Source organism: Theobroma cacao, chromosome 7 (assembly GCF_000208745.1).
Source record: "Theobroma cacao cultivar B97-61/B2 chromosome 7, Criollo_cocoa_genome_V2, whole genome shotgun sequence".
NCBI classification, from domain to species: Eukaryota; Viridiplantae; Streptophyta; class Magnoliopsida; order Malvales; family Malvaceae; genus Theobroma; species Theobroma cacao.
The window spans coordinates 5,203,510-5,219,507 of NC_030856.1; the positions used below are offsets into that span (position 1 = coordinate 5,203,510).

General features: G+C 33.2%; 2 protein-coding genes across 3 annotated transcripts; one reads left to right on the top strand and one right to left on the bottom strand.

Moving 5' to 3' along the window:
* On the top strand, nucleotides 5,967–11,495 carry LOC18593992 (proton pump-interactor 1). Of its 2 annotated transcripts, none has more exons than XM_007021430.2 (8): nucleotides 5,967–6,262; nucleotides 6,913–7,326; nucleotides 7,861–8,049; nucleotides 8,160–8,339; nucleotides 8,459–8,653; nucleotides 10,044–10,142; nucleotides 10,233–10,754; nucleotides 10,837–11,495. In XM_007021430.2, exons 2-8 carry the CDS (start codon nucleotides 6,952–6,954, stop codon nucleotides 11,158–11,160), a joined length of 1,884 nt encoding a protein of 627 aa, XP_007021492.2. In that variant the 5' UTR covers nucleotides 5,967–6,262; nucleotides 6,913–6,951; the 3' UTR covers nucleotides 11,161–11,495. The 2 variants fall into 2 exon arrangements, with proteins under 2 accessions (XP_007021492.2, XP_017980243.1); XM_018124754.1 differs by lacking the exon at nucleotides 5,967–6,262 and adding an exon at nucleotides 6,788–6,807.
* Nucleotides 11,625–14,235, bottom strand: LOC18593993 (G-type lectin S-receptor-like serine/threonine-protein kinase At2g19130). The gene has a single exon (XM_007021432.2). The coding sequence runs from the start codon at nucleotides 14,125–14,127 to the stop codon at nucleotides 11,764–11,766; it is 2,364 nt and encodes a 787-aa protein (XP_007021494.2). The 5' UTR covers nucleotides 14,128–14,235; the 3' UTR covers nucleotides 11,625–11,763.

Below are 15,998 nucleotides of genomic sequence, written 5' to 3' on the forward strand. Positions count from 1 at the left end.
TGTGACAAAACTTGTTTGGGGAGGCAGTGTCGTATGGGGAAAAATCGGATTCTAACCAGAAATGCTAGGGGTGTGACTGAGACACCGAGGTGAAATGAACTTCAAAAATTTTCTGTTTGTCTTGTGAGAAAATGCTTTAGGCAATGGAGTTTTGGCCCCCATTTCTCACTCTATTCTTGACTTTGCCCAACCCCAAAATTTCTGATGTGCTTCTAGTCAATTGGTCATGCCCCAAACTAGACGATCACCATGCCATGAATGTGTGATTAATACATAATTAATTTCTTTGTTGGCGTTGAGAAATGTAAACTAATAGGCATTGATGGTTCCAAATTAACTTTGCATTAAATTTATTGAAAAACCCAAAAGAATAGTAGACTGCACTTGTCAAGGCTTAATGCTGTGAGGACACTTAAATATTAATTAACCTTTGATGGCATTTTTAAAGCTTGCTTTTTATTAGGTTTGGCAGCAAAAAGAATTTGGTTGAAGCCTCAATGTCTCGTAGAGGCTTTTCAAAGAGACTAAGATTAGGTTGGGGTCCATTCCTTATTTTTATTAAACTAAAAGAAAATTTTAAACTCGAGATATATGAACTTATCATAGAATTAAATGTTTAAATCTCAATTTTTTTTTGTTTTATATCGTATTTTAAAAGTTTTATTTTCGGGATAAATTCTCGATTTACCATATTAAAATATCAATCTTGAGGTTGTGTTTAGTAGGAAGTATATAAAAGGTTGAAGGGTGAATAATTATTGCTATCTAGTGGTTAAAACCACATACCTTAAAGAGGAAGTTTTTATATTTTTATTTTTGAGTGTATAAATTAGATTTTAGTAGATTATTATAAGGATTAAACAAAAAGGAAATATCATTCTCATCATACCAAACACACGTTATAATGGAAATATATGTTTCATCCATTGTTCCATCATTTTCATCACCAAACATATTGTAAGACAAATATATAGCTTTTAATTTTTAAATTATAGTGTAATTTTTAAGTAATTTTTAATAAAACAATACATGATATAGTTAACACGTTTATTAAACATATTAGATTAAATTTTATACAACACAACATGATTAATATAATTAAAATTTATACGATTAATGATCTATTTACACAATTGATACGATTAAAATGATTAAATTGAGTTATTTATAAGTAAAATATGATTCTATTATTTAAATTTACAACAAATATTATAAATATCATAATTTTTTCCAAATATAATAAAATTCAATATCAATAAATCTTAATCATAATAAAATTATTAATATTTATATAGATCAATAAATAGATTTCTACTATGTATTAAACGTGTTTACGTTAAACATGAACACCATTAAATAAATGGGTAATAAATGAGTCATAGGTTATACAGTTATGAGATAACACGGTTAACTAATTGTGACTTAAATGAGTTAAATGAGTTTAACATGGTTAATATACGAAATATGATTAGCCTAAATTCAAACTTGTTTAAACTCGCGTTGTATTGCCGTGTCGTACACAAAATTATTAGATCTAACTATGACATGTCAATATGTCATGTAAGTAACACATGACATAAAAACGATTAGGGATATTTTGACTACCAACAATTAATCATTTATTAATCATAAAAATTAATTTAATTCAAAATAAAAATATAAAAACTTGGTTGAATGTAGAAAAATATGAATTTTTTTATAACTCAAAAACTTTTTTAGATATTGTATCATATATATAATACACTACTTTTTCTTTTACCATAAAAAAACGTTGGGTGTTATTTTAAGTTTTAAGTTGATATCACAACCAATTTTATTTATTGACTTTTTAAAGTTTTGTAAACAACCCCAATTTAATCTAATTTTTAACTTATTTTTCCTTTTTTCTCTCCTTCCCTTATACCTTAAACAACTATATTGTCACTTTCCTTTTTTATATATATTAAAAATCTTTCTAAGGGTTCAAATTCAGTTAGATAAATTTCCTTTTTCATTAAGCTGTTGGTGTATTTTCAAAATGCAAAGTTATATCTTTTTATATAAAAAGTTGTAAATAAAAAGTTATGGTTTTTCATATGAAAAAAGTTTTGATTATTGAAAAGTCATATATAAGTTGGAAGGTGAAGTCATATAATGTAACATAATGTGACTATTGAATTGTAATATGTGATTTTTCACATGAAAAGTTATAATTCATGGTAAACTGATATTCGAATAAAAATCTCTAAATTAAAAAATTATAAAATAATTAAAATATATTACTTCTCAAAAGTTTTGATATGATTTTATATTATAATTCAAATATTATATCTTATGTAATGAATGTTTATATCGTAGAGTTAATTTTGCTGGTTGCTTTGAATTTCAACTAAACCTCATTTGTACTTATACGCATAAATTGATATAATTGCAATTAAATCAAGCAATTAAAGAAAGAAGAAAATAATAAATAGTTCATGAATCTAAAACTTGAAATAGCCGCCACATAAACTATTAAGCTCCAAAAAAAGAAAACAAAATAAAAAATCATATCAAGAACGATATTTGTACTTTGATACTGTGTGAGTGAGATACACGACAACTACTCCCCACGACTCTCCAAGTTTCAATCAACGGACATTCTAAGCGGAAAGAATTTATTGGCTGATGACGCGAGCTGTTACCCAAAAATGACGGCCAAACATCATCCTTCTGATGTTGTAGATGGGTCCCCGCCCCCCACTTTCCCCAAAAAGAATTTAATGAGCTTCACGATCGTTCATCAACCGCCTATCCACCGAGATTTAATGCGGATGGATCGATCATCTGTTTGACTTTGGAAATTTCGCATTTTTTAGATCGGGGCTTATCTTCGTACAAAGACTAACTCATTCTTGTCACTCTTTCCCTTTTTTGTTTCTTTCATTTATTGGCCACACATTGCACTTTGTTTTTATATTATATAGTTTTGAGGGTTTGGTTTCTTTCCATTCTCTGATGTTGCAATTGAAGCTGAATTACAATGTCAAATATGAAAAAAACATTACGATAAATTTATTTTTAATTATTAAAATAAATAAAAATACGGTCCCGTGATTTACAATATCAAATTAAACCTACGCACCAAGAAGATGGCAGTTGATTGTGTGCTTCATGGTCCCCAGAATTATTTAAGTAAGAAGTTTTGGGATTGTAATGTAAATTGACTTATTTATTCACTTTGATATGAACTTTTTATTGAAAATTTGTTACGATGAAATTTATTTGTTATCTTTGGAGATATTTTTGGCATTGGTTACACTATATATGTTAATTTGAGTTTTAATTTATATTTACTTTATTAAAAACATAATAAACTAAAAATAAAGGGAAGAGCATAGTTAAAAGAATTAAACCCATCTCATCACTAATGCAATTAAGATCTTTGAAATGCTCTTTCTTTTGTGGCCAATTGCGTCAGGCCTATGTCCTACCCAAAAGCAAAAGGCCTGCGGGCAATGGCTTCAGCCCTATCAGCCTTCTTTATGCCCCTTGTGGGCCTTACAAAGTCCAAATAAGAGCATATTTTGCAAGGAAATTTATAGACTAGCAAAAATAACTTGAATTAATATTATCAAAAGCATTCACGGACCAATATGAAGGATAATTAAAAAAAATAATCATATAAGATTATAAATAGGATTAATAATTTGATTAAAAAAAATTGATCATTTTTGAAAAAAATTAAATTATAACTTAAAATTAAAATCACTTTCTATCGACCCTTATCCAAAAGAAAATTTTAATTAAGAAGTTTCATCAAAACCTTTATCACTTGAATTAGTTCGATGTATTAAAGTTGTGGGACAAGAAGAGTTTCAAATTTTGAATTTAAATTTATCTATTTAAAAAAATAGTGATTTAAATCATACATTAATTTGTATATTTTTTGTAAAAAAAAAAAATTGATTCTTTTACTTAGCTATAGGAAGAAGATGTTTGTATAAGTTGCCATTAGTTACAATTTTTAATCTTTAATAGTTGTGGTACCTAGAAGAAGTTTAATTAAAGGAAAGATGGGATCAGAACATTTGACTAAATTTTTGTAAGAAGTTATGAAGAAACCGACTATATAGGCCAACCGTTACATTAATTGTATACATACAAAAGTAAAGCCGAATTCAATTAAAGCTCATAAATTGTGTGGTTTCAAAGCTTGCCTAGGACATTAAATTATCAAACACAATTTGGCCCTCCCCCTCAAAACTTTACCTCCTTTCCTGTCATGTAACCCTATTTAATTAATAAATGCTTGTTTATCTTCTGTTTAAGATAATTTATGTCTAAAATTTAAATAATCAATCGTATGTAAATAAATTAATGATAATTTTTCTCGTTGTTTAGTAATCGAATTTTTTATGAATGGAAGTTATCATTTACTAAAGATTATGTAAAGAAATAGAGAATGTTACTCAAACAAAGAAAAGAGAGGACACGCTTTAGCAAAATTTGACCATTGAAAGAGCCCTACAATTTGGGGCAACATACTTAATACTAATGGTCATAAAGACACCCCCCCTCCCCGATCCCTTACTTTGGATTTTTGAAAGGATTTATTTCCAAAATTGTCCTAACGTTCTGCAAATGTGATTTTGAGGACAAAATGGGGGTATTTTTGTACTTTTATTTTCCCGACGCGTCGGCTATCGTAATCATCGACGCTAAATGTGAAATTTTGGATTCGTGGAATTAACACGTGCTCAGGAATAAAAATGAATATTGTCAAGGTAGATTCTAATAAAATCAAGGCCACTAAAGGATAAGGGGACAAAGGCAGGGCCATCACTTTACTAATCCAAATTGTACCTTGGATTTTTTTGCTTACTTTTCTCCTTTCTTTGTTTTTTTTTCCCTTTTTCTTCCTTCTTTTGTTTTATTTGTTGTTTATACAAATTTGAGCCTTGACATATCATTTTTATCGTGGAATTAACATATCAACATGCACTGTCTCAATGGATCGAAACTTAAAGTCCAATTTGATATGATCTTATTTTTAAAAAAATAAAATTTTAATTAAATTTATAAATCATGAGTCTACATTTCTAATAAAAAGGAATATCTGATAGATGGTAAAAGATTCATATTTATATATTTAAGACACTTATTTTTTACGAATGTGAGACTTTTTTATATATTTAAGACACTTATTTTTTACGGATGTGAGACTTATGACATTTTATTCTATCAATTATGCAAAGCTATTGTTGTACTATCTCGTTACTTATAAAAAAGAAACTCTTAAATTAAAATAGAGTTTTAAATAAGTTTATAAATTGTGAATTCATGTTTTAATTCAGAAGATATGCTTGATAAGTGGTGAAAGATCTATATTTAAATACCAAGACTCATTCATTTCTTATTTATGTGAAATCTATGATACATTATGCTTATCTAATTATTATTATTATTTATAGTTTACATAATTGATTTTTTTGATGCAATTTATTTGATTTAATATATCACCATTTTGATGGATATGAATAATTTTATGATTATATCTTAGAATTTTCATAATGCATACCTAATAAAGTTTGAATTCTCTATTTCCCATGTATATGACAATATCTCATATCTAAAAAAAAAAAAAAATCGAACTATAACCGACATCTTAAATTTAACTTAAGGATTATCCTCATTATTTAAAAATATTGAAGTTTGTTTCATAAAATGGGATTATAGTTTAAAATCCTAATTCCATTTAAAAAATATATTAAAATCCCTCAAAAATATATTACAATATTAATTCCTATTCCAAATATTTAGCAATAATCTAGATTTGAAAAAACCTTGAATTATTTAAAATTTAAGATATTAATGTTTGAATTTAGATTTAGATGATTTCATAGACAATATTTATTGATTTCAATTTTTTTTATGTCGAAAAACAAGAGAATTACCTTGGCAATAACAGAAACAAAGACTTTTTCTGTTCTAAACTCCATAAACAGCAAACCAAAGGAAAATCCTTTCTCTATTCTCACCTGAAAAATCTCTCTTTTTTTCCTCTTTCCTTCTATTTCTCTCTCTTCAGGACAGGCATTAATATAAAGCTAAAATATCTCTCTCCGTCCTTCCTTCCTCTCTCTATCTCTCTCTCCATTGAAAAGAAGCAGAAGAGAAACAGAAGGGAAAGAGACTGAGATCTGACCCATCTCTCTTCCCTTTGCCTAAACTCTTAAATTTTCTTTAGACCCTTTTTTTTTTGTCTAAAAGGGTCTTCTCCTCTCATAATCTGTCTAAAAGGGTAATCATTTAATCTTTCTTTCATTTCTTATGTTTTTCTCTCTGGATTTTTGTTTTTCCATTGTGATCTGTTGACTTTTTCATTTCATGTTTTTAAAGTTTGGGATTTTGCATGTTAGTTTTCTCGGTAGACAAAGGCTTGATCTTGTGCTATAACATGCTTTTTTTTTGATTGGGTGTGCTTCATTTTATATAACTTTTGATGTGGATTTTGTCTTGTTATTATTCTTTTGTTATTATAGTTGATCAAAAATATATTTTTATTGTTCAATTTATTTAATTGATCTTGATTGAAAAGATCTCATGTAGAATATGCCCAAAAATTTGGTTCATTTGTTTGAAATTATTCTGCTTGTTAACTGTTTTGATCTGATTAATAAGAAAACTAGCAAAAAGAAATTGCTTTGGATAGGTCTATTTTAATTTTTATTGATAAAACAGTTCTTTTTGGGAATTCGTTTATGTAATGTGTTATTTGTTTATGTCAATCAGGTATTTTGATTTTACCAGCTTGTTGACTCTTTTGATCCAGTTGACAAAAAGCTAGTAAAACAAATTTCGTTGGATTGATCTTTGATTCTTATTGTTTTTACACATGAATTGGTTTTTAAATTTTGGTTATATAATGTGGTATCTTTTTTTTGTTGTCAGGGTTTTCGGATTTTATTAGGTTGTTCACTTTTGTGATTGATGGGTGTTGAGGTTGTGGGATCAGACATGGCGCAAGTATCTGTTGACAAAGTAGCTGAAGTAGAGAAATCATTTCTGCATGATAAGGAAAATGGGAAACTGGACATGGATCCAGTTCATGATGAGCCCATTAAACTGGGTTCCCTTGGTGAGGAACCAGATAAGGGAGAAGAGATTAATGCATCTGATGCCAACTTTCCAAAGGATGCAGTTGATGAGTGGCCTGCACCTAAGCAGATCCACTCCTTTTATTTTGTCAGGTATCGCCCTTATGACGATCCAAAGATAAAAGCCAAAATTGATCAGGCTGATAAAGAGATTCAAAAGTGGAATAAAGCCAGGTTTCAGCTTACTGAGGACTTAAAAGTGAAGAGGGTGAGTGAAAAGCTATTAATTTTGACTCCATGTATAGCATTATCGTTTGACTGAAACTAGCTCAATAAAGGTGTCACGTCATCCATTATGTGTCAAATATGCTAGGTTTTTGGTTACGATACCCTTTTTATTAACCATTTGTTTTCATACTTCAAGATATTTATTTGCCCTATTGTGTTTTACTTTTCATTGGCTCCTGTAGATTTGGTTACATTAAGGTCATGACGAGTTTTTAAATCTTGTTTTGAATGCAATTGGATGTGCTTATAGTAATATGATGAATGTAGAGGCGTTGAACCTGATGCATTTATCTGAATGTTGGAAACTTTAGCCCTTTAGCATGTAATAACAATTACATATATGCTAATGTAGTTTAGTTTGTGGTGTAGGATATTGTTTTGGTATATCAATTGCTTATTGTTCTATTTGCCTCAAAATGTTGAGCCAAATTGAAGTTTAAAAATAATTATGCTGCCAGCTAGCCCTAATTTTAGCTTTTTTTAAAGTATTATCTTTCTCTTTATCTTAATGCAGTCAGATCGAGCAGAGTTGCTTTCTCAAGTGAAAGCCCTGAATATTGATTTTGAGCAATTTAAGGCGATTTTAGGTGAGAAAAAGAAGGAAATGGAACCTCTGCAGCAGGCTTTGGGCAAGCTTCGAAATAATAACAATGCTGGTGGTCGTGGTGGTATATGTTCATCTGAGGAAGAGCTCAATGATATCGTATGATATTACTGTGAACTTTGACTGATTTGTCAATTGTTTCCTGATGCAGTTAATCCTTTTCCTTTGCTTTCCATTATAGTCACTTCTTGGAAATTGATTAATTGCAGATCCATAGCTTGCAATATCGCATTCAGCATGAAAGCATCCCATTGAGTGAGGAGAAGCAACTCCTTAGAGAAATCAAACAACTAGAGGGAACCAGGGAAAAAGTTATTGCTAATGCTGCAATGAGAGCAAAGATTCAGGATTCATTGGGTCAGAAAGAAGCCATTCAAGATCAGGTTAAAGTAAGAAAATTCAACTTTGCACTTTTTGTCTATCAGAGTTTTTCTTTTCCCCTTCCCCGTATTAATATAGGCTATTATCTCAATTACACTAATAAACTTGCTTTATTGTTTTGTTGTAGCTTATGGGTGTTGATTTGGATGGAGTTAGGAAGGAGCAGCAAGCACTCTGGTCCAAGAAGAATCAAATTAAAGAAAAGGTGAAGGCAATAGAGAGTAAAATTGACTCTTTACAGGAGGAGCTGACAGCTGTGACCCAGAAGAGGGACAAAGCTTATGAAACCATTCAGGAATTGAGGAAACAACGTGATGAGGGGGTATGTGTTTTCTTTGCTTCAAATCTTAAGATCTTTGTTTCATATGCATACATGGCCCTTCAAACATGCATTAATACATGAAGTGATACTGTCACTTCAGATATCTTGTGTGCATTGAAAATTCTAAGCTGATGGTGTGGCCTTAGAATGATCTTGTTCGTTCTATAAAATATCTTTCAATGTGATTTCTAGGCCTAATTTTTCTGGTGATATGATGGTATACTCTTTACTTAGTTTGCTTGCAACATTTTTAGCCCATCCTTTTTTCTCTCTATGGGATGTGCATGTATCAGGATTTGTCTATTGGCCCGGGAAGGACTATGTCTCTTGCATTGAGATGTGGTAATTCTACTTGGCCCTGCTTATGAATGTCTTAACAAAATTTAGCATTTCTTTTTCATTTTTTATTGAGGCTATTGTTGTCTTGATTGTGGTGATACTATGTATTTTTTGTGCAAAATGTATATTCTGGTATTAATAATGAAATATTTTTAGACAGTTCTCTGCATTTTGCAATGGGAGATCAATAAAACCTGCTACTGTTTACCCTCTGCTGGGTCAGATGGCTTGTTCTTGGAATCTTGTTGATTCTTTGTTGTCATTCACCAGAACACACACACAGATACACACATGTAAATGTCTTACAGTATATATGAACATCTGTTGTCATTTCTGTTTGAGAGCAGCTTGCTGGTGTCACAGGTGTAAATATTTTACAGTATACAAGTTATATAAGGAAAAGCAATGTGGGTGTTTGTGTGTGATTGAGTTGGTTTTAATGAAGTTATAGTTTGCAATTTTGATGCTTGAGTTTGAATATTTGGCTGCTCGTAAGGTGATCAAAATTGTTATTCTAGCATCATGAATTCACTGGCACATCATTGATCAGTGCAATAGGCCATTGTTTTAATAGAATGATGAAACTCTTAGGCTCACAAGAATATGAGCTTATTTTTCGTTCATATTTGTGTTCACTATGTGAAGAAGCCAAAGTTAGGATTTCTTCTGTAATGCTATAGAACTTCACTTTTATGGGCCTGTAATGGGGAATGACCCCTTATTGTTGGTTCAGAGCACAAGGACAAGGGAGAGCTTCCGGGAAAGAATGGCTGAGGAAGTATATTAACAAAATAACCTTATCATATGGCTTGTGTATAACAATATAGATCCTTCTAAAAGCTTCTGTGGCATCATTTTTCATGGTGGATAGATAAATTGTTTGAGCAAAAGCCTTGGTTAGATTAAATTTTTGTGGTTTTTCCATTGCTGTTTAGGACTATCATGAAGCTAAATGACATGTATTATATTGGTCAACTTCCAAACTTTGTTGAGTGTGCTAATACTAAGCACTCCTTTTAATTACTACCCTTTTTTTTTTTCAATTCTTCAGAATGCTCACTTTTACCAAAGCCGTTCACTCTTAAACAAAGCCAAAGAGCTAGCTGCAAAGAAAGATATAAAGGCTCTTGAGGAGCTTTCTATTGCAGAGGTTTGTGGATACCGGTGATTAGTGTTTCATTCAGGGTATCTCATGTGCTTTAGCATTTGGCTGCTTTCTTATCTTTTATCTTGCTTTTAGGTTGAGAAGTTTATGGCTCTCTGGCGTGGCAAGAAAGCCTTCAGGGATGATTACGAGAAAAGAATTCTGCCATCCCTGGACAGTCGGCAAATGAGTAGGGATGGTCGGATAAGGAATCCTGATGAGAAACCACTCGTTGTACCAGAGGCACCGTTGCCTTCTGAAACTGAAACCATTCCAAAAGCTGTTGTAAAACAACCAAAGGAAGAAATCAAATCCTCTCCCCAGCCAGATATTAAACTCACTAAAAAGGTCCAGAAAGATGCTGAGACCAAAGTAATGGAGTCTAAATCTTCTGCAGAGAATGGTATTGTAGCAGAGAAAGAGATCTCTGGATCAGGCAAGTTGCAAAAGGACACTTCTGCAGACAAGGAAGTTGATGCGGCAAAACTGAAAGAAATGAAGAGAGAAGAGGAAATAGCAAAAGCAAAGCAAGCCATGGAAAGGAAGAAGAAATTGGCTGAGAAAGCAGCAGCCAAAGCAGCTATAAGAGCTCAGAAGGAAGCCGAGAAGAAGCTGAAGGAAATTATTTTCTTCTTTATCTTATTTTGCTTCTTGATAATTAGTTTGCAGGTTGAAACTGAAATCCTTTTGATTTTTTCAGGAGCGTGAAAAGAAAGCTAAGAAGAAGGCGGCAGCATCTGCAACTGCTGCAAATCCTGAGGAACAAACTGAAGATGTAGCAGAGGCTTCAGAACCAGAGAAGGTTGATGTTAATGCTGATGCTCCTGTTCCTCCTTCAGTTCCAGTGAAGGATAGAGTACAAAAGGAGAATACTGTTAGGTACAGAAATCGAGCTAAAGGACCTGAGTCACTTCCAAGAGCCATCCTGAAACGTAAGAAGTCGACCAACTACTGGATATGGGCTGCTCCTGCTGCGTTGGTGGTGCTGATACTTCTAGCGGTGGGTTGCTATTATCTTGTCTGAAGAAGTTGAATGGAACTGAGAATTGTGGACAACTTTTTTGGTTGATCAACATGCGAGTAGCTAGGTCCATAGTGGCAAAATTTAGTTAATTTTGTTCTTTGCATCCCGTGAGGGATGGACAAAAAACTCATAATGTTGCTGGTAGTTCTGTCCGAATGCTTATTGGGGCCAAAGCTATGTACTTATGGTTTGGTTGGTTGTATTTTTCAAATTTTGACTTCCATCAATTTGAGAAGATGCCATGAGAAGCCTTTATAGAGAACTGTTGTTTTTGTAGCATTTCCATAATTGAATTAGATCCTAAATAATAAAGGTGGTAAAGCCAACATTTTGAAGTGATTTCATTCCAGATTATGTATTATTGTCCTGGAAGGTTTCAGTAGATTGATGGCAGGGTGTTCGTGCGAAGATTATACAAAAGGATATATATATAATACAAAGAAAGATGCATCCCGAAGGAAAGCTAAAGCCTAAAGCTACTCTGATGATTTGTGGTAATTGAAACTCGACTATATATAAAGCTGCAACATATTATTCGTGAAACTAGTGCACAGGACCTAGTAAGCAGTTTGAAATACTACATTTCTTCTCATTTGTCAAAGACTACTCCGCATTTTTTGTATAGTTTGTGATGGTCTGGATAAACCGTGGAATTGGTGGCATATGCACCTCTTGCACTCCCTCAAAGATCTGAACAACATTCCCCATGGATGGCCTTCTTTCCTCTTCATCTTGGATGCACCAACATGCAACTCTACAAGCTCTGATGACTTCGTTTGCATTTGCATTCCCCTGCAACTTGGAATCCAACAAACTTAGTACATCTCCTCCATTGCTTACGCTGTTTGCAGCACGAGCTGGGAAGTAAGCGTCTGGCCCGTCAAGTCTTGCATCCCAGTTTCTCCTTCCTGATATAATCTCCAAAAGCAACATCCCATAGCTGAAAACATCAGATTTTGGAGTGATTGGATCACCTGAAATCATTTCAGGTGCAAGGTATCCTCTGGTTCCTTTCATTGTAGTCAACACACGACTGAAATCCCTGCCTAACAGCTTTGCTAGGCCGAAGTCAGAAAGTATAGGATTAAAGTCAGCATCAAGCAGAATGTTCTCAGGCTTGATATCACAGTGTATGATGCATTCTCTGCACTTATCATGGAGATAGGCTAAGCCTCGAGCTATTCCCAGTGCAATATGATATCTTGTTTTCCAGTCTAGGATCTTTGAATCCTTATAAAACAGATGACTGTCCAAGGAACCATTTGGCATGTACTCATATACTAGAAACCTCTTCTTTCCCTTCACGCAAAACCCCAGAAGGCGAACAAGATTAACATGGTGGATTGTCCCAATGGTGCTCAATTCAGTGCGGAACTGCTTGTCTTCTTGGTCTAGGCATTTGAGACTCTTTACAGCTATGGCACCTGAATTCGGAAGTGTTCCTTTGAAGACAGAACCAAAGCTTCCTTCACCTAATTTTTCAGAAAAATTCTTTGTTGCACTCTTTAAATCACCGAACTTGAAGAGAATCAGAACATCATGGATAGGCTTAGTATCAGAGAAAATTTTCATTCTGCAGATTGAAACAAGGAGTCCCAAGATAGCAATCGAAATTACAATTGCTGCAGCAGCGTTAATAGTGGACCACTCAATTCTTCCCTTCGTCTTACCTTTCAAAGCTGGCAGCTCTGTCATTGGAAGCCGCAGATATAGATCGCTTCCCAGATAGTCACCAAATGAGAGATATTGGATGTTCAACAGAGCTTCTCGCCATATGGAGCAGTTACCATGAAAGGTGCATGCAGTACAAGAGCAGTCTCTTAAGCAGGCTGATTTACACTCTTCCAAGCTCTTAGTATTTGTCAAGGGCACATCATTCGCAGGTATTCTTATGTTAGAAATCACTTGGAAACCATCTTTCTCGCCTTTGTTGCACTGCAATGGAGTTCTTCTAATACAACCATACGAGTAATTACCTGAATTCCATTGTCCAGGTATTTTAGGTTCAAAACCATCCAAGCATTCGCATCTAGTCCTCGAACTGAACTGATTGCAGGCTCCATATGCTCCACAAAAAGCATAGATTTCACATTGATCCTTTGGTTTTGCCCAAATCGATAGCCACTTCATAGAATCATCCTGCCATACGAGTTGCTGCAGCTGCCCGGATATATCCATCACGTATCTTACCGGAATTAAGGAGTTGGTCACTGAGTAAGAGTAGAAGTTTTCTTTCTCACTTGACTCATAGCTTACAGTGGAATATTCCCTAGTTACTGTATCAGTACTAAAAGAAGAAACTCTTTCTAGCCACATCCCACAAGTCCAGTGCCTTTTCCCATTCTGCAGTATGAAATACGTGCTCGTTCCATTGGGGTCTAGCTCCAAGGAAAATGGACCAGTGGCAGGATCATTTGAATTGCTCCATGAAATATAGGTATTCCCTCTTTTGGTCATCTTATTTATCCCAAGCTTGGCGCCAGGCAGCCAAGTATCAGTAGGGTGATCGAAGCTTTGCCATTGGATGACTGAGGCGTTTGAACTATTTCTCAAAACAAGATTTCCACTATCCTCAAGAACTGCAACAGTGGAATTTATGGAGTTTGCTGATGACTCAGCTGACCAAAGTGGGATTTCAGATTGGTTACAGAGGACAAGGTTACCCTTTTCAGAGAGTTGAAGTTTTGAAGTGGAAGGATCAAGAAGTGGTTTATCTCTGTTAGCCACCCAGACCACAGTTTGACCTGGAAGTTTCTTGTACCAGATGCCTACATAGTAGTGTGAGGAGTTACCTGGCTTAAAGAAACCAAGCTCAAACCATCCATTTTCTGAGGTGATAGTTTGGTTACCAGAGAGTGATTGGCCTGGATATATGGTATCCATTTCAATGGAGAGATAGGTCTGAAAGGATAGAAAGTAAAGGATCAGAACATGGAGAGAGGGCAGAAGCTTTGTTCTGTTTCCCATTGGAGAAACACTGAAAAATGGTAGGAAAAGGAGGCTGCAATACCTAGAGTAATTTAGTATGGCTATGGATAGGGCTCTTAGTTCTTGAATGAAGCATTCTAACCCTGCTTGGTATTATATACTAGTAGTCCAAAAAAGACATCTTCTATATTAAATAATTTATTTTTAAAAATTTATTTTTTATCGTGTTTATTTATTTATTTTACATAAAATGAAAGAACTTAAATTTTACGCAAGCAAGAAAAATTATATTTACGATTTTACCAAAAATTTTCAAATTAAACATTTTTCATTACTCTTTTGACTAGTTAAAACTCTCAAACTATATATACTCATAAATGGGTCGATTACATATTGGAGAAGTAGATAGTGGAGATAACACTAGCAGCAAATTAAATGCACTCCAAATTCTAGTGGACTTGATTCCAAAGAGCTTACAAAAGATTTTTTTTGGACTTTGGGGGGGTGTTTGATCATAGCCATGTTAGAATGCCTTCTTCTGTTTGGACTAATGCTCTCGTGTAGAAACCATTTAGTTGTTGCAACACCAAGTAGCACTTGTCTTTCAACACCTTATCAGCCACTGTCCCCCAAAGCCCCCCAAAGCTCAATAGGCTTCGGGTTTGTGTCGGCATGATCAAAGGGATTATCCTAATAAACAAATATGTGAATTTGGGGTATTTGATATATTTGAGCCGTGTGGACTCTTCTTTTGATAAAGTGCATTGTTTCTATTAGTCGGTATTGTTGTTTGACAATGAAAGCAGTCAGCAAAAGAATTTGACAGGGTACTTTGAGTGTTGAATGGTTCTTGATGGGGTTTGGTTTTGGCTTTGGAAAGGTTTAGACCTGGTCAAGACTCAAAGCCAAAAGGTGTAACTAGTCTTCCCCTAGGCTCCACATTTGGTTTCTATTTGGTACCTTGAGGGCTGGGGCTATGGCACTTTTAATGCGCAGAGGTCACATGAGACAGCTCTCATTTCGTCTTTAATTTGGAAAATAATGGAGCTTGGATGGGCCAAGTTAAACCTTATCCTAGCCATAAGACCCTAATCGGATGATGTCCAAGTATTTTCCATACGGTTAACATAATCATCAGGCAGGGTATGGGTTGAGATCGGAGACCTTTCAATCACTTTCTCATATATTTATTGACACTGGTGTGGAATCTAAGTATAAATTTATACGTCGTAGATTTTGAAAATTAAATAATTGATTAATTTTATAAAAAAATTGACCCGGATTTATATTAATCAATTACTAAATTTTCTGAATTTAATTCAAGACATCAGTCGTAGCAATTTTTATTTGAAAAGTATTATAAGATGAATAACCCTACATGTTGGAAAATATGGTACTCTAATTAACTTTTTGCATCAAATAATTAATTACGCTACATATTCCAAAATCATGTGCTTACAGTTAGAACCGATCAACAAAGCTAAGAAAAAAAACAAAGTCCCCTGTCTATTTCCTCTTTCATACTACTTTTCCACTAAAGTTCAAGCCATTTATCACTTTAATTTTTGTGATCGCTTATGCCTTTTTTATTACGGTAAACGTGATTGAAGGTAATTGCGTATTATATATCACGAACTTGCTCGTTTTTTCATCTAGAAAAGAAAGGGATATCTTTTGATCTTAAAATCTGTTTGGTTTAATTTTTTTTAACTTAAAAATTATTATAAAGTTTTTATAAAAAAAATAATTTTTAAAATTAAGTTAAAATTATTTAATAAACTGTTTAACAAAATAAATTATATAAATTCTAATTTCGATTAAAGTTACTATAAAAAGTATTTATACTATCTTCAGTCACTTAATGAACTATAATGAAATATCTCAAGTTTATATATGATTTTAGATGTTAA